This window comes from Haplochromis burtoni, unplaced genomic scaffold (assembly GCF_018398535.1).
Source record: "Haplochromis burtoni strain Fernald_Lab_line unplaced genomic scaffold, NCSU_Asbu1 Contig_24, whole genome shotgun sequence".
NCBI lineage: Eukaryota > Metazoa > Chordata > Actinopteri > Cichliformes > Cichlidae > Haplochromis > Haplochromis burtoni.
Window position 1 is genome coordinate 1,871,235 of NW_024582385.1, and position 18,601 is coordinate 1,889,835.

At 40.9% G+C, this 18,601-nt stretch overlaps 1 protein-coding gene across 1 annotated transcript; it reads right to left on the reverse strand.

The window, feature by feature from the left end:
• Positions 1-1,493: 1,493 nt before the first annotated feature.
• On the reverse strand, positions 1,494-18,589 carry umodl1 (uromodulin-like 1). The gene is made up of 17 exons (XM_042218835.1): positions 16,931-18,589; positions 16,467-16,709; positions 16,035-16,193; positions 14,907-15,028; positions 14,599-14,782; positions 13,759-13,899; positions 12,066-12,329; positions 10,951-11,208; positions 9,563-9,675; positions 9,268-9,487; positions 7,914-8,051; positions 7,378-7,835; positions 7,062-7,222; positions 6,131-6,361; positions 4,633-4,789; positions 4,440-4,524; positions 1,494-3,903 (listed from the first exon to the last, which is right to left on the reverse strand). Exons 1-17 carry the CDS (start codon positions 17,004-17,006, stop codon positions 3,716-3,718), a joined length of 3,198 nt encoding a protein of 1,065 aa, XP_042074769.1. The 5' UTR covers positions 17,007-18,589; the 3' UTR covers positions 1,494-3,715.
• Positions 18,590-18,601: the final 12 nt, after the last annotated feature.

The window sequence follows — 18,601 nt, forward strand, 5'->3', positions numbered from 1 at the left end:
AAACGTCTTCAAGTAACTTAAAGAAGTCCAGACGCTTTTCTTTGCAAGCTCCTTTGACAAACATATTTGTGCAGATTTCAAAATCATAGTTTTTTGTTTTAATTCAACCTTTTTTTAAAACAGCAACATTTTATTATACAGCGCACAATTTACATTTTAATCTATACGTCAGTTAACAATAAACTTGGTTTTCTACTGATACTGAACTTGAGTGCAATGTGCAAGAAGCACACTTTAGACCCACTACTGCTGTTGTCTCTCCTAATTACACAGCTACGTTTATAAAGACGCAGATTCATAAATCAGATGGAGGTGCAGGTGGTCTGATGGCACAGCTGTAAAGGCTGCTTCCTCTTATTTTTATCTGAAGTACGATATGAGACACACATATAGTTTATTTCCCTTTTCTCCTAAAAAGGCCAGCTGCTACCCATTTGTTCCTCCTAGCTTGATTTTGTTCACAGTTTGAGTCTTCCAACTGTTTTCTTACGTTGATGGATTTCTGTTGTGTTAAAGAGGAATATGATCATCAGGGTGTGATGATTAGAGTCTCTTAGGTTTGGTACCAGACTTCTGCTGAGGTTAGAAGATCAAGAAGACAACTGGCAGAACACACCTGAAAATCCCATGTGAGTGCTTGATGATACACTCTATCAAGAACTCAAAGATGTCTAAAACAGCCTCTTTTGTAAAGAGCCTTGAAGGTATTTGCTGTGTGTGGAAAATCAAAAGGTTTGCTATGTTACCTCCATGGATTTTTCTTTTCTTCCTTTTTACTTGCTTTGAATGATCTATTGTGCCTAAGTGCTGTACAAAGATACCTACACTGATGGTGTGCATAAGAAGATCTGCAAGAGGACAAAGTGGTCTAAAATTCCAATTACATTCAATTAAACCCGGAACTATCTGATCAAAGAATTAGATTAGACTGAACTAGATCTGACCGGGCATTAAATGCCAGCTTTCAGATCCTGTTTCAGTTTTTGTCTCTGTGCCACAGACAAATCTTGATACTCAGCGCTCCAGCGAACAACAGTTAAACAAACCGGGACTAGTTGTTCTCAAACAGGTTGGTGTGTATCATTCCTGGGTGAAAATTTAGACCCTCACTAGACTTGACTCTTTTACTACGCTGGTAAGTCTGCAAACACTAGATATCATTGCATCAACAAAGTGACACGTTCTGCACAAAAAAGCAGAACATGTCACTAACTCATATTTCATATGTGGTTTATTGTCTGTTACATAAGCAAGAGCGAGATAAGAAACAGACGCCAATTATCAGCGCCGGAGAAGACATCACGAACACTTCCTGGCCCTCCAGTGTAGATGTTAGTGAAACTGTTAGTAAGACAATGTGAACATTTTCTTTGTTCTGTATAATCTGCAGATTCTGACAGAAATCTGCAGCTATCCTTTGAAGCAGCGCTCCTCTAAAACAGCAATAAGGATCATTATTAGGTTATCTACATTATTATGTACAGTGTGAACGAGCAGACAAAAAAATCGGATTTGATCAAAAAATCGGAATTGAGCATCAAGACCTGCAGAGTGAACGTAGCCATAATCTCTCCAGATTATAATCTCCAGTCCAGGTTCTCCTCCCAGTTGAGCATGCTCGGTGTACCTCAGCTAGGAGACCCAGACTTTTTTGAATGTGGATGAAGAGCAGCTCTTTTTGAATTTTCAAAAAAAGAAAACTCTGCTAAACTCATCTGCTCCCAATTAGAAGAAAAACACAATGTTCAACTGGTCATTGAAATTCCAGATTACTGAGTGTAAATGCATCGTGCCTAGCAAGTAACTATAGGATATCCTTTGGTAACAGTTTCACTGTTGATTAACATAGTCTATAACTTTGCATTAAATTCTTTGACTAGAAACTGCAATTATGAAATACATGAAAAACATACTGGAGTAAATGTTTTTCACAACTGAAACAAACTGATGGAACTGACTGAGAATTAGATGTTGTATATCAAGTGAGAGGTATTTTCTAATAGTTCACGGACAGCATAATTATATCTCTCACCTCTGAAGATTACAAAGCCATTACACTGGCCAGATGCCTGAGGGACAGTGTTAATGTGCTCTATGAAAATACAATCGGGATCAGGATGTTTAATTAGTAATGACCCGTGTGAGAGAAAGCACATTTACAGCCATAGATCATGAAGCAGAACCAATCACTGTTTCAGAGCCGCTGTTACGGGATGAACAGTGAGGCAGAGAGACTGGTGTAGGATGCAGGAGGAGGAAAACAGGAAGGACTGTGGAGACGTGGATCATGTTACAGCCATTACTGCCTCCCAGAATACAGACGCACAAAGTTGGAAAAGTAATTCACGGCACTGTCACGCTCCTGACTCGTAAATTTAGAAAGCACTCAACAGACACAAGTTATTTGTGTTTAAAAACTGGGATAATTGACACTGTGTGTGTGTGTGTGTGTGTGTGTGTGTGTGTGTGTGTGTGTGTGTGTGTGTGTGTGTGTGTGTGTGTGTGTGTGTGTGAGTTGCTTCTAAATTATTAAACACCTGCACATTTGAAATATAGTGCTGTCCAGAGACTAACTGGAAACCATTACCGAAACACTCAGCAGCAGAGATGAAGCCCAGGAATGTGCTGTGTGTGATATAACGTCATCACGTGGTTTGTCTGAAAGGAAGAAATAGAAGCTCCTGAGCTGCAGCCATTCCTCTGCTTTGATCACTGCTGCTCTCGCTCCTTCTTGCTGCATCCGTCATTCCCCTCCATCCCTGCACAGAGCTGTTGCCATAGCGATGGGTTGCCAGGTTTCAGACTGTGAGGCTGAATGGGTTAATGAGAAGGCGGAGCATTTGCTGCACTCCAGATGGTAGTAAGCCCTCCTTCACCGCAGGTCTCCAGGGACCTCCCATGAAAGAGAAAGCCTCTCCTCTTTTTAGTATTCACCCCCATCGCTGCTGCATTTCTGACCCCGTGACAATGTCGGATTATGCAAAGTGTGAAAGAAAAGCTGGGCTCTCATCTTTGGCTCTTCTCTGCTGAGAAAGGCTCATATGAGATGTTTTCATTAACCGCTGATCTGGGTAAAGGAGAAACTGACAGCACAACCTCCAGCCAACCGAATAAAAGCGGGACTGTAAATTTTTCGTTTTTTCTGAATCCACCGCCTCACATCGTCCCCTGTAAACGCTCGTGTTTACTCTGAGTGCAGGAAGCCATCTTGGACTGTTTTTTTTAATGAAGAACTGTGTTAGCAGCACCCCCAAGTGTCTGAGTTTATACAGGACGTGTTTATTGTCTCACCACTTAGAGCACAAATTATGTGTCAGTAAACACAATAGATAACAGACAGCAAAAAAATAGCATAAATAACATGATTTAAAGAGGCAGCTATGAACACGTTTGACTGTAAGAATAGGATACAGAGACCAACACTTGCATAGTTACTTGGTATCTGATTCTCTGCAGTCATTAAATATGTCATGCATGAAATATTGATAGTTTCTACATTTGACATCGCTGTATACAACCACTCTATCGTTTGAATATCTTAATTATACAAAGAAGGTGCAGGTGGAATTTAAATTCAAACTGTACATAATAGTTTCATGTACACGATAAAGGGTGAATGGTGCAACAGTGACACATGGTGGCAGGTGTAGCGTAAAAGCAGCGACAGCACGTCTAATCTCTTCTAATTGTGTGCCTGTGGGTGCAGGGGCTGTCATTAGGTGTTATAGGCAAGGTAGGTGAACTTCTCCTCTTTGGGTTTGACGTTAAAATTGTAGTGTCCGATGCGGTTCCTCTGGCAGTAGAAGAGGCAGGCGAGGGAACAGATGAAGAAGAGCGACAAGCAAATTCCCAGAATGGAAAGCCCAACTACATTTAGAGTGCTCAGCTCCTTATCCAAGGGCTCTGCAGGAATATATGAACCAAGGCTGAAGAAGTACAAACATGCAGACAAGCAGTATATGATGACAGAAATACCAAAACCTTACTCACTGGCTCTTAAAACAAACATTTCCAGCTCCCTTACATAAAAATAATGTTTAAAAAAATGTTCCCCTCGTGAGTGTGTCATGATAAAAGCAGCCAACCCTTTCCTAGCGATGGCTAGTTAAGAACATGGATAGATGGATAAATGTTTTCCATCAAGCTAGTTGAACTTTCCTCTCCACCACACTGATAATAGCGACAGCTGCACTACTGACTTAATTCAACAGCTATAGATGGCCCATTTAAATGCTGAGATGAAGTGAGAGCCAGATTTATAATGGCCACTGAAGATTTAAATAGCTTTTCTACTTTTAAAACGGTCCGTGTTGAGTGCAAGCTGAAGTGTCATTACACTTCCAACTGAAGCACAAAAGAAGCATCCAGGTGAAATCAGCCGTGCTCCAACACTCTGGAGCGGAGTGTTTTCAAAGCAGATACTGTGTAAAAATACACACCTTCATCTGAATTCATCAGAGGCCCAGCTGAACCGAACCTTGTTCCAAGTGCATTTACAGATCGAGCTGTTCTCTGGTGACAGTCCTGCAACAAAACGTGAGCCGAGTTTATGTTGCATTAACTGCTTTTAGTCTAAGCAGGGTCAAAGCTGCAGGGTTGCATGAAATGTATTGTGGAGTAGAAAGCACTCACTGGCACGCAGCTATTCGACTCAGTCTGCAGGCAGATCTGAACCTTGCAGTGCACATAGATCACCTTCAGGTTGACAAAGGAGAAGATCTGCACGGACAGACGGGACGTGCTGGAGTTCCCGTTCATCATCACTTTGGTGAATGCATTCAGGGAACAGCTGTGGAGACACAGACAGTGGGGCTGACTGATGAACTTAACTGCACCTGATCAAAAACTATTATTAGAAAGCATCGTGCTAAATATATAGACAGCTGAATAATCTGCTGGTTCTCTTATTATCGCTTTGCAGAAGGCTTTAACACAGATTTAGCTACCGCACTGACTCATTGTCACTTTTGATGGCACTTTTTTTTTCTTAAATCCTGCTCAAAGATGAATTTCATTTGAATGGAGGGACCTTTAGCTGTGAATCAGAAAATGCCTTCTCGTCAACACTGCTGCATGTGGGAGATTTTGGGGGGGAGGGTTCAGTAGATGATATCGTGACCACCACATTTTCCATGTCCCTGCCATACATCTAAGTACCAGGTGTTTGAAACTGATCACTAGAAAACAAATATTGTAAATATGAAGCTGGAGATTCTAAGTTTGCTCGTAGAAATGGAAAAAAAGGTGATGCGAACAGACACAGTAACAAAACTGGCCCCCTGGCAACTATGCAGCTCATTAATTCATATAATTTAGTTCATTTGTTTCACAAATGCCTCCGCTGACACGTGTTTTGCAGTGAGACAATGGGAGTCAGATTTTCTTGTATCTGAATGGGGCTAGGCTAGCTAGCTTTACCCTTATATGTGCATCAGATTTACGTGGTAACTTACAACATAACTGCAACTTCATCTTAACTGAATACCTATTTAACCCGACGTGCACCTCCCATAGAACGTAACTACACAATGGCTCAATGCATACTTGAATGTTGTGTTGCAGGGATTAAAAGAAGTTTCCAGACTTCCAGCAGAAGCAGAAGCTAAGCTAACCTCCTGCTGACTGTAGCTTTAGACAGTAACTAACAAAATGAGCGACACAATATGAATCCTTGTCTTGTTCTGTCTTTGTAATGATAAAAGAATGGAAGGGCCTGGTTTCAGGCCTTGTGAAAGACTTCCTTTTAGGGAGGGGAAGAAGTTTTTTACGTGTCACCCCACAGAAGCTGGTCACATTTGCATCTTGTTTTAAAAAGTGTGAAGCCCCAAGTTAATCATATGCTGACAAATGAAGCTACCTACCTATCATTTCTATCATCCAGAACAAGTTTTCCTATCAACTTAAAACCACAGATGTTTATTCGTTGAGACAGAAACTGTCAGGAACTTAATTTGTAGAGTTTTGACTTTTTAAATGACACATTTTTATATAACGTGTGTTACCAATGCATATGTTGGCCAAGTCAACCCCATCTGAGATCTTAACTCCAGATTAAAGTTGTCTGAGTTAACAATAATCATAGTGGTAACAGTATGAGTAAGCTAAATAAAGCTGTAGCTGGGAAACAGACCTTTTCTCCAGGAAGACATGGCTGTAGGCGTCTACGGGGTTTGGGGTGGGAGTGCACCAGCACTTGCTGATGACTACTTTAATGTGATCTGAAGAGGTGTTGAGTCTGACCTCCACTACCACGGGCTGCTCACGGGACAGGCTGTAGTTGTAGGGCAGAGGCACTGCACTGTCCAACAGATGCACGCTCATCTGCAATGACCCCGATCCTGTGATTTTAATTATGTCATACCTGGATATGGATGGGAATGAATTGTAGGTATAATGAATACAATATAAACTATACAAAATATTAAAAATGAAATATTTATCAGTTTATGCCACTAATGCACAATATAACTGCATTCAGTGAAAGTGGGACATGAGAGTTTAAGTGAAGTAAATAAGCTAAACACCTATCAGACTTATGCTCAATAGGATATTAAGAATGGCGATAGCCTACGGTGGCAACACTGATGAGTGCTGAGCAGCTTTCAGCCTCAGTTAAGTCCATTTATATAACTAAATGGGAGCTCTACAGTATCAGCCTCTATCTTGGGATTCATTCTTGTTTAAACCTTCATACCAATGACAGCTGTTTATGAAACGCAGTTCAGGGTCCTGAATATACTAACAAAGAATTTATCCCAGTCTGTTGTTGCTTGTTACTGTCAGCTAATAAAGGCTGCTCGTGAAACTGCTGTGTAAATGCAGCAGCAGCAATCAAATCCCCGCTGTGCTGATATTCTGAACAGCAACACTGCCTCTCTGTGACATTGCTCAAGTAGGTACTTTTTGAATGTGTCAATATTCTGTTCTGGAGAAGTAGTTCTTTATCTCTCGATGCTGTTTCCTCTTGAGGCATTTGTCAGCTGTATCAGTTATCAAGGGGTTACTGATTTGAAAAATAATAAAATATAATGAGTATTCGGGACAGTACTCATGGCACTTACCCCATGGGGCTAAGGTCTGCAGAAATAAGCATGCTCTTCATGTAGGTACACATGATTGGGACTTCCAGCTGTTTTCTGGGCACCTCTGTTGCTCCCGTTGGTGAAGTGTATGGATCCATAGTGTCAAGCAGGTTTACAGAGGCTATGTAGTGGGTTTCATTCTGAAATACCGACACGGCAGAAAGAGCAGAGTGTTGGTTTTCATACTTTTTTATACTTCGTACTTAGCTGAAGAAGACAATGGCAAGCTAGTATACAAAAAACAAGAGCACAGGGGATTCAGGAGGTTTCCCAAATGCAGAGGAGAAAAACTCACTTGCACAAGTTTAGTGTCGCACTCATTCCAGGCCACGGTCAGCTCCACGTGCGTGTCATTGCCGCCATTGATGCCACAGCCCACCGTGCCCAAGTAAAGTGCACTCTCCTGGATCATGGAGCTCAGAAGAAAATTCTTAGTGACAGTCACAGTGATGGCCGCAAGTCTGCAATGGACTGAGAGGGCTTCTTGGATAGAGTCGTCGGTGGCAGATCCCAGAGCAGTGGTACTTTTTGTTGAGCTGGTAGCAGTTGTTGTGGCAATTGTAGAGGCGGGGATGGCTGTTAGGGAAGTACTGGTTGTCGGGGTAGTGATGGTGGAAGCTTGAGCAACAGTTGAGATTGTTGTGAAAACCATGTGACTTGTTGATATACTGTCTGTGGTTATTTCTGGAGCAGTAGTTGAAGTGGTTACAGCTGTCGTCAGGGGCGGTGCCGCTGTTTCTAAGGTTGTAGGTGCTGCACGAGACAATGCTCGCTGGTTACAAAGATATTCTGTTTTACATGTAATGTGTATAAATGAGTTTTTACATCTACCTTGGCAGACCCGTCCAGGTCTCTCTGGGTCGTTGTCAGTAAACCCGAACAGGCAAACACATGTATAGGAGCCCCAGGTGTTGTTACATGTGGCCGACTGGGAACAATCATTTTCCCCCGAAGCACATTCATTAAAATCTACAGACACAGAAATAAAAAAATAGAGTCAGGTATTATGTTATTGGCTGATGATTTAGATGTTACTTTAATTACTTTGAATTTCCAAAATGTTGCTTTTGAGACACAAAAAGGTTTTGCTAATACTTTTAGTGCACTTAGGTCTTTTGAATGGTATGTACTAAAAAACATTGTGCAGTTAGAGCATTATGACTTTGTGCATCATTTGTGTTGTATTTCCATAAAGCTGAGAAAATTAACATGAGGCAACAGCGACCAAGAAATATTGCCTTTTAAGTCAAAGCATCAGTCGACATCCAGAATTTCTGGATTCCACAACGCAGCTTCATAGTTATTCTAACATATTGTGCCAAGAGAGAAAGTATGTGGAGCGCACATGTCTGAAGCAAGACTGCAGAGAATCGGCAAACGTACAATAAAAACACAACACGTTCTGAAACGCTGACTCGGCCGTCCCGTTCAGTAAACACGTGAACAGGATATTTCTGCTATAGTTCAGTGAGGTTTTTTCAGGTCCATGAAATAATTTCAGTCATTTAATTATTTATTTATTTTCAAAAATCTAGATTTTAGTTTAGTTAAATGATTTCTTCATGTCGAGTTTCAGTTTTCAGTTAGTTTTAGTTAAGTTTGGTTCACATTAACAGACATGAAGATTGCAGCTGCCTTTCACTCGTTAATGGACATCCCAGAACAATAAAACAATAAAATGACTGCTGGCTATATTTTAATCAAAAGCTACCAAGAAAACTGTTTGGTACAAAGACTGTGAATGGCTGCTGCAGGATGATTAAGGCCCCATTTCTACTTCTCACCTTAGCCTATACTGCAACTTCTCAGGCACGTCTCCAGAGATGTAATCTCCTATAGTCTGCAGCACAAACATTAACTGCTGTGATTTGTAGTAGGCTGGCCCCCTGACTCTCACTAGTCAAATGCACAAACACAATATATCTATTTTATGAAGATTTATGAAAGTTTTAATATGTGGCTTCTACCATCATGGCCCCATTTATATATTGGGCCACCTCCAGTGCCTTCTTTCTTTTCTGTGCTGTGATTTCAGTAAAAATAAAACATTTGCTAACACCGCGAGTAAGTCTTTGACGCTAATTTGCTATAATGTCAAACTCAGCACTCCCTCTTTGAAGCATTTCCCCAGCAGTGTACCACTAACAGCCCACAGCATTAGAATAAGAAATATAAAGACACATACCATTTAGACTTGTGCTGTTTTGATCTACTGTGTATGTCGAGCTGTTCGTCAGGGACTGCAGAACTGCTGTGGACACATTGCTTATGTCCAGGCTTTGACTTGGGATAAACACTATGGTGAAGTTGACCATCACGCTCCCCGGGGAAAAGTTTCTGATCTCGATCCTGACCTGGCCTGAATCCACCATGGCTTTCACCTCTGGAGACACAGACTGGTAGATCTGGTTGGTGACACAGGAAACAGGCTCAAGTTTGTGTTTTCATTTGCACATCACATTCAGTCACTGGATACTTACCTCTTCTGTTATACTCTCACTGAGGGTTTTGTACGCCTGACTGCTGGTGTTCTGGAGGTCAGCTGTGAACTTTATGTTGGTAAGTCGTGTTGTGGCATCGAGAGTCTGAGCGTCTACAAAGAAAACCTTTATTATGCACAATAACCACATTTACCACATAAATGTCGACCGTCCTACTGACCCCAGGCCTTTTGATAAAACACTGATTCTTTTCTTCATCACGCATTAGTCATTAAAGACAATTAAACTGCTGTACTCCTCACTCCCTCAGGGTGGTAACTGTGGCTATGTTCTTATTTTCAGAAATCTGGGTCAGTCACTTTCTTCACTTGTGGCTCAGACAAAAAAACACTTCCAGTATTCTTGTTGTTCTTTTTCTGAAAATACTTCCACAGAGGAGAAATAAAGATTTGACCTACATTTTGACTTCTGAGGGGAAAGTAATGCATCTCTGTGTGTCTAGATTCTCAGTCATGCAGGTAACAGGAGTCTTAAAAGCTCGGGAAAAAGGCAACTGAGCTTCTTTAAGCTGTGACACCGTTTGGCTTCACATCCAAGAGGCTTCCTACCTGTTGTTGTTAGAACTGAAGAAGCGTCTTGGATGTGACGCCAAACAGCTTCACCAACTTAAACAACTCCAGTTTCCTTCTGTTTTCACTTTTCTCTTATGACAGTAACACATTTTATGATTTCTTCTTCTAATAATAACCATGCAGATATCCAAAAAACAGTGTTAAGTGTTATAATAATGTTATAGGTTACATATTGTCACAATGCTATTTGGCAATATAACATTTCTATAATATCGCTGGGAGCAAAGAACAACAAGTGGAGGTGGAAATGAAAGCCTCTGGTGGAAAATATCACTGTTTCCTGAGAAGTGTGTGTCTCCATGCAGAGACACACACAGAAAGAAAAATGACAAAAAGTGTTTTTCAGCATTTTTAGTCAATTAGTCAGTTTCGTTCTTCTGGTTCAGGCAAAATCTACTGCAAAAATATAATAAATAAATACAAATGAATAAAAAACAAGGGAACACTTGAACAATTCGATTTTTTAAAGTCATTTTGAATCCAGCACTCAAAGGGTTGATGGTTTGTTTTCAACTCTTTTTTTTTTACATCTATTTGTTCTCAACAAAATAAAAAGTTCAGCCTGAATATTTCGTACATCAAGATCCAAGGTGTCATGTAAGTGTTTCCTTACTTTTTTAAAAGCACCATCACAATCAGCCATAACAACAATATGACTGCATAACAAACAGTTATAAACAAAGGTAAAGCTGTACTGAAAGTTACTGGAGCTGTCACATAGATTGGCAGCTCTCGAGTACTTTGAACATATATATCAAAATATGAACGTCAATGTAACAACATCCCAATACTTACAGGTTTTTACTGAGATGTGAAGAGGGGCTCCTTGATTTCCGCAGGCACGAGGTGTGACGGTAACATTGTAGAGCAGTCCAGGCTTCAGTCCGCTCACCTCTATCGTGGTATCACTGATTTTCTGAGTCTGAATGACCTCTGACCCTTTCCTTAGAACAACCAGGTAAGTCTGTTTTGTCTCGGCATGATTGGACCAGCAGACAGAGAAGGACGTTCCAGTAACATTAGCAGACCATAAGCTGCTGATGCTGGGGGGAGCTGAGGGAGAGGACAGACAGGGGAATCGCTTGTCATTAATCTGAATCTGCTTTCTTGCTGGTTGTTGCGTGGAAATATGCCACTCCCACATCTGTGCGGTTTGTCTTAGGGAATAGCATCCAGCCTTGTTTTGCACAGTGACTGGAAACAAACACCACAGCTAGTCTAAGCCTGTCAAGAGTAACAAAAAAGAACATCTTAAAAATGCATTATTTTACTTTTTACATCCTGTCAGTTTAATCCTACACCATTTTAGGCCAGTCTTATTCGGTCTGTGCAAGCCAGATCCAGAAACTTTCACACAAAGGAATATTAAAATATTATCTCATTTTGAATTTGATGGCAGCAAAATATCTCTAAAATGCTGTTACACCTGCAACAAAGGATTCCAAGAATCTGAAGAAATGATGAAATCTCTGTGCGCAAAGGACAAATATTGGATGTCACCAGGCAGCACTACATTAAAACCAGGAATAATCTGGCAAGGAAGTCGCTGCATGGGCTCAGGAACACTTCCAGAAATCACAGTTTGCTGTGCGATCCACAAATGGAGGTTAAACATCAAATGTACCAGGAAGATGCGAACGTCATGTGAACATGATAAAAATGCACAGAAGAAATGTAAAAAGTAGTCTGAAAAATAAATACTCGAGTAAAAATAGCTGAAATTTTTTTACAGGTATGAGAATAACAATTTAAGACTCCTCCAAAGAGGATGAGCTTCAGTGTAAATGATGTCAAATTATAAATAAATGCTTGTTAAACCCAAATATCCCTCTCTTTCTGGCTTGGACACCCTTCCAATCAAGAGATGGAGATTTCATGTAAACTTTAGATGAAAACAGAATATTTCTCACAGCATGTTGTCGCTGGATGAGCTGACTCCACAGCTGTATTCATTTGGCTGTGAGATGCAGAACTCGTCCACAGCGAAGCTTGTGATGAATTCCAAGAGACAGAGGTCGTATTACTCGGAGCCGCAGTCACGCTGATCTCAGTGGATGTGAAGAAATCTGTTGTGTTGTATCCAGGAGGGCCTTGTGTGCGACTGGAAGCAGGGGGATAGGTTGTGTTCATCAATGCAGGGCTGGTCAGGGCGGTGGGCCACACTCCAGTGTCAGCTGGGAGCAAAGAACAACAAGTGGACGGCTGGACTCTAAGTTTCTGGTGTAAATACCACTGTGTGACTCACATCACAGACGTGTAGTAATTAGAAACAACATATAGTGTTTCCACTTTAAAAGAGCAAAAAAAATAAGTAGGTAAGTAGAGTCATGGATCAAAAATACACTTTTACTCTAAACTGTCTTTACATTGATTGGTGACTTGGGTTAATAAACACCATCTTTGTAAGAACCATTCTCAAGCTTTCCAGCATGAAGACTGAAGACCTGACTCCGCCCTCCTCCACTCATCAGTGGTGAACAGACAATTTACATGTTGTTAGTCACACAGCCAACAGAGGTCACTTTAGAAACTGTGTCGTTACAAAGCAGTAATAGCAGAACATTGTGGATCATTTATGAGGAAGGACCATCTTCACAAAATATGACAAGTGTGGCAACTTTGTTGTGAGCTAGCTAAGCCTTTAAAACTAACCACAATTTCCTTGTTCGAGTAGGTTTGTCTGACTTGAAGAACAACTCTGACACATATTATTGTGCAGCCGTTTCAGATTAAGGAGGCAGTCTGTTAACCACAGCTTTGTTCCAAAACAAGGCCTCCATAGCCTCTGTGTTCCTTAATGTTTTCACACAGCTGTCAGTAGGTGATTAGTAATTGACCTTTTTCTGCTTTTAACAAGAAAACTATCTTTTGAGACTTGTTTTCTTTTTTCTTGTTTGATATTTTACCCAAAAAAGGCTGATGGTGGGCGGATCTGAGTAAAACTGAGAGAAATCTTCATTTTTTCTCACTCAGCTTCCACCTCTAGTTCTACAGGTCAGTTATTCTAATAGTCTGTGTGTGTGTGTGTGTGTGTGTGTGTGTGTGTGTGTGTGTGTGTGTGTGATGATGGGATGTTGTAAATTTACTCCACCTAGCAAACATCAATACATTAGCATTAGAATAACTTGTGCATAAACTTTAACCCCCCAAAAAGCTCTTTGATCAGTCTAACTGTAATCTTATCAGTTTCTATTCGGGGCTTTCTGATGGGGAAATCCCTCTTGTCACTTCTAAAGTGACTGAATCTAAACTATTGTACTTGTCTGAGATGCTGCACTTACGAGTACAAAAGTAAGGGCTCAGGGGATTTTGAGGATAGGGTAACTGGAAGCACTTGAGAAAAAGAACACTTTCAAACGAGGTTCAGATGTTATATTTAGCAATATGATTGCTTTCTCTGTGTACATACATTGTGCACGTGTAAGTTAAGTGTGAGCTAGTTTCTGAAAAACCTAAATAAATTGCACAAATTGGTGCGCATAGCAAAAATGGAACAAAGTCATGTGCAAATAAACATTTTAATTATCTGGCAATTATCTCACAGTCCAGACTTTAAAGGGTTACGTCTGCACTGCAAACACACACACAAGTGTGCGGTCAAACCTGAGCAGTGGGCTCCAGGGTTGCTCGGGTCAACATCAATGTAACCTTGGTGGCAGACGCACTCATAAGAACCCACTGTGTTGTTGCAGTCGGCCCAAAGCGAGCACTGCCGAAGAGCAGAATGTGCACACTCGTCTACATCTGCAATGAAAATGCAGACATATGGAAGAGTTAAGCAGCAATCATAATTACACATACATAAAAGCTGTTCAATTACAGTTGTGTTTGCATGAGTTGTAACAAATGTGTTTCTGAAAATAAATCAATAGTTTATAGTGGAAGCTGTTTAGAAAATCTCCACATCTGTTCGGGACCCTGGAAAAATCACTGGAACTTGAAACACATTATGCAAGTCAAGACTGGATTCACTTATCTTGCTCACATCTTTCATTTAAAGGCTTGAAAATTCAGATGTGTCTAAAAATAAATGGCTTTCAGCACAGAAAAAGGGAAATTAATTATCTCTGAGAAAAAGCCAGCTTGACGTGCACGCGAGCCATGTTTTGTGGGAATGTAGCAAGCATGACTGATTTATGATAAATATCTGAGTGTGGGTGTGAGTTTCGTGTGTTCATGCACGTGTGTTTGTCTCTGTGTGTGCGTGTGCGATCGCTCTGGTGTTATTTTCCGCTGTTGCAGGAAACATCCCACAGATGACTGTCACTCAAACAGAAGTAGTGGGAGAAGGAAACTGTGGTGCGACTGAGTCATTTTTTCCTGAACGCCGTGTTCTTTGCACATGAATCATTCTCAAAACTCTACAAGAATGTCATTTCTCAAAAGAAAAAAAGCCGAGTAGCTCCGCAGAGAGGTCAAAACTGCCATACAGTGCCTCCTCACCTTGCACTGTTATTGAAGACACTTCCTCTATGCGTTCGAGAAGGCGATGCAGCTTCGATGTGACGTTGTACAACGAGAGAGTGAAGTTACACTCAATCAGCAGAGAGGTGGCAGTTCTGTAGGGATGCACAGGCCATGTGCTGAGATAATAGACAGAAACATCAGACTGCAGAGCTCCAGTCACCTGATGATGACACAGACGAACATATTTTCATAAAAAAGCGACCACCAAGAAAGTGCTTATGTTGGAAGTCTAGTCTCATTATAAATGTCTGGAGGAAGTTTGACCATAGAAGCTGTTGTGTTACCATTGCTTGCAGCAGCCTTGTGTGATTCAGAAGCCCTTCATTCTTGGACATCAGTTGCTGGTAGTCTGTCTTCACTGTCACTGTTGCATTCAAACGGTTTCCTCCATTCTCAGAGTAATTTGCTGAGATTAACATGATACAATATAAAGATCAGTGTCGACAGATTTCTCCCTGCTTCAGAGAAAGACCTACAGGCTCACTTAAGAGCTTGGTTAAAAAAAAGAAAATCAGCTGATTTATTTATTTAATTGCTAAATGAAATATGAACAGGCTGAAGCGGTCTATATACGACTCAGCAGTTATTCCTTTCATATTTTCTTCAGCAGGAAGGGATCCAGTGAAAATGGCACACACACTGTGGGGTCTGTGGATTACCCCAAGTCACTAAGATTAGTTTGTAAAAGAATTTGGTGGCACTGTAATTTTACAAGAACACACGTACGAACACCAGAAGCAATGAAACACACCGTTGTCAAGACAACATGTTCTTTTAATTTTTTTGTGTGTCTGTTTTTTGCTGCACTCTTAGCGTGTGCGCGGTCTGCATCGGCTGAACGTGACACAGAACATATGAGCGTGTTTTTGTTAACACTTTCAGTTTCTGTAACTTTTTACTGTTGCTGTAAGAAAACCGATGCATTTTTTTCCTTTACTTCATTTGACGGTGGCATGGTGGTTAGCACTGTTGCCTCACAGCGAGAAAGTCCTGAGTTCGATTCCACCAACAGTGAGGAGTTTGCCTGTTTTCCCCGTGTTTGCATGCATTTAGTGTAGCCCTCGCCCTTCGGGGGGATCTGCCCTCTCTGAGTGCTCATTTTTGAAATTTTACAAAATACCAAGGAAAATGACACATCAACAGAGCGGCCACATCAGCACCAAGATGGCAGCAGTAAAGCTGCACTAACAGATAAAAACAGTTTGTCATGTTTAGCTGATATACCGTAGACGCTGGGCAATAGAAGTTTAGCAAAAACGGCAAATTTCAGTTTAATGCCTCAGTGAGTTGAGTCGCTCATTACGTTTTAGCACTATTCTAAAACTGTCATTTGCTTAAACAAAGCACAGTAAGATGCATGGTGAACATTCACTTTAAATGCAATGTGGATGCAAAATCACATATATACTAACTTGCTGGATCACTGCAGGAAGAGTGGTGAGATCTCTGGCAGCATTTTTGCCAGCCTGGACAGTCTATATCCAAGTCACACTCCTCAGAACTGGGATGCAATCCATCTGCAGTTGGACAGGATCCTGGCTTGGAAGTAAACTCACCACTCCTGTTTACAGCTTCATTCAAAGGAAATAACATGTTGCAGGCCATATATTAGCAGTGAGATATTTGTAGCATTGCAGTTTCAGCGCTTCCATCTGGTGTCTTGCACACAGCACCACACACTGAAAGGTCACGCTGACTGCCTGGCCAGAGACAGTGTGTGTGTGTGTGTGTGTGTGTGTGTGTGGTACATAATCAGATTTTGCAGACAGAAAAAGTGTCTTCTACAGTCTAAGAACAAAACAATGTGTGCTTTTCTTTAATCCTGATCAGTGCAGTATACTCACGCAGGGCACAGTAACGACCAACTTGCACATAGCCAGAGCAGCATCCCATCACCTGCTCCGTCACCAGCTTGTACTCAGTCTGATGGATCATCCTGTACATTGTAACATTACAAGTCTTCCAGAGGAGCCAACCGCCACAAGGCTTTGACACTGAATAGGGAACCTTGTGCACCACCAGGAAACTCACAATCTTTGTTTCGTTATGAGTGCACAGGTGGTAGCCAGACAGACACAGGCTATTTCCTGAAAATAAAATATATCTTTTTGATATCAGATGTTTCCATTGGTATCTTGTACACTGCTGCAAAATAACATTTTGAGTCACTCTAATAAACTGCTCCTATATGTTAATGTGCTCGGAAAGTTTTGAATGAAATGTGAAGGCTTTAATCGAAATAAATGTCACATTCTGTTTTGTTAAAACATCTGTTTAGAGTAAATCTGTCGTCGGCATCGTGGCCTACCTTCATTCACAGTGTCCTGTCCCCTACAGAGAGCCAGCAGGGCCACAGCCACCCCAAACGAGAACATCCAACTCATTTTAACATCAGAATCTCACCCATGTATTTAAGCACCACATTTTACCTCCATATTTCACTTTGAAATGATACCAGCGCACTGTTCAGGGTGTAGTCAAAGACCAAGTCCTCTGTGGCTATCTTTCCCCTCCCCTTAATGACCCAACGGTCCCAAATGTACCACAAAATTACAGCATCCAACAGGTAAGTATTATATGAATTTAGATATTTGCAGTTACCATCTTATTAATTTACTAAAAGTATATTAATTTTGGAAAGAGGTAAATGTTTTTTTAAGCGGGTTTTAAATTGCTGTCAGCGAAACAACCTGGATAATCAGCATAAACACGACAAACAAAGTCTTTGCTTTTCATGCAACCTGTGAGAGGAAGTGCATGCTTTTATTTTTGTCAAATAAATGCATTATGGATTTGCCTATTCTTTGGCTGTGTCATTGTAAGTAAACATGTTTATGAGTCCAAGGAGAATTATGGGCTGGGAGGAGTCAGAGTCCCTAATGGCTTGGTTTCCACTCAGGTAACCATGGCAGTGCTTGCTATGATGCTGGCATTAACAACCAACCATCTTAGCTATTAAAATCAAGTAAGGAGGAGTGAGAACTTCCCTGCCATTTTCCCACATGTCTTCATTCTGCTAATATCAAAAAGCAACAGGATGCTTTGGCTGTCAAAGACATATTCTAAAAAAAAGGCTCTGAATGTGTCTGAATGTGAAAATCCTGCTAAAATTCTACAAGCCTTTTGGCATGCCTTTAATTCTTCGCAGAAGTACCCGTTCAAATAATGGTGTTCCATTAATAGTAATGAGGTGTGAAAATGAACCTGATTAAACGTAATTCAGTGATTAAGCAGTAATGAGTGGGCTCATGCTAGCAGGCTTGTGGGTGTGAATGCAAGGCAGTGAAGGGTTTTCAGATGGGTTATCAGAGGTCACCAAACATAAATATATGCTTTGCATACGCATGCTTTCGTGTTTTGTTGAACCTAAAGATAACTGGGAGTGGTGCTGTCTTTTCACCATCAGTGCTGTCCTTGATTAAGTGAGATGAGACTGTTGCCAGGTACTGTAGCAGATGAGGCTTTCCAGGAAAAGGCCTTTAAGCAAAATAGGCATGGTGACAAATCCCCACTGGATAGAAGTGATGACACAAATACACTGCTGTGCTGCAGTGACTTCTTTTGTAGTCATGGATATAATTAGTTTCACTGGGGCTAGATGGGCATCAAAGTAGTGTCTTCTGTAGCATTGATAACGTTTAAGTCATGGCATTGTAAAGTAAAAAAGTACTCTTTAAAATAAGCAGACTGAAACTATAAAAAATAAGAAAGAAACAAAAATAAGGAGAGCACTTACTTCCTACTTGGTGTTAAAAGTTTCCACACTTGGTCAGGTTTACTGTACCACATGTGACTTCACACAAGCAGAACAACCCCAGCAGCAAACTCAGTGTACCTCAAAGTGTGCAACTAAAGTGTGCAGTGAATTACAATGTGCAGGAAAGTGCTAGTTAGCCTTTACCGACTTTCACTAAATCTTGTTTTAAAAAAAGATCAAACGAAAAACATGACATATCCCTTTAAATTAGCCTCAGTTTCG

Excerpts from the sequence above, each read along its gene's own strand:
- umodl1 (XM_042218835.1), bottom strand. The coding sequence starts at position 17,006 with ATGAGTTGGATGTTCTCGTTTGGGGTGGCTGTGGCCCTGCTGGCTCTC. Across the intron at positions 13,900-14,598 it reads GTCTTCAATAACAGTGCAAG|ATGTAGACGAGTGTGCACAT; the intron begins GTGAGGAGGCAC and ends TTTTCATTGCAG. Across the intron at positions 8,052-9,267 it reads AAACAGCACAAGTCTAAATG|ATTTTAATGAATGTGCTTCG; the intron begins GTATGTGTCTTT and ends CTGTGTCTGTAG.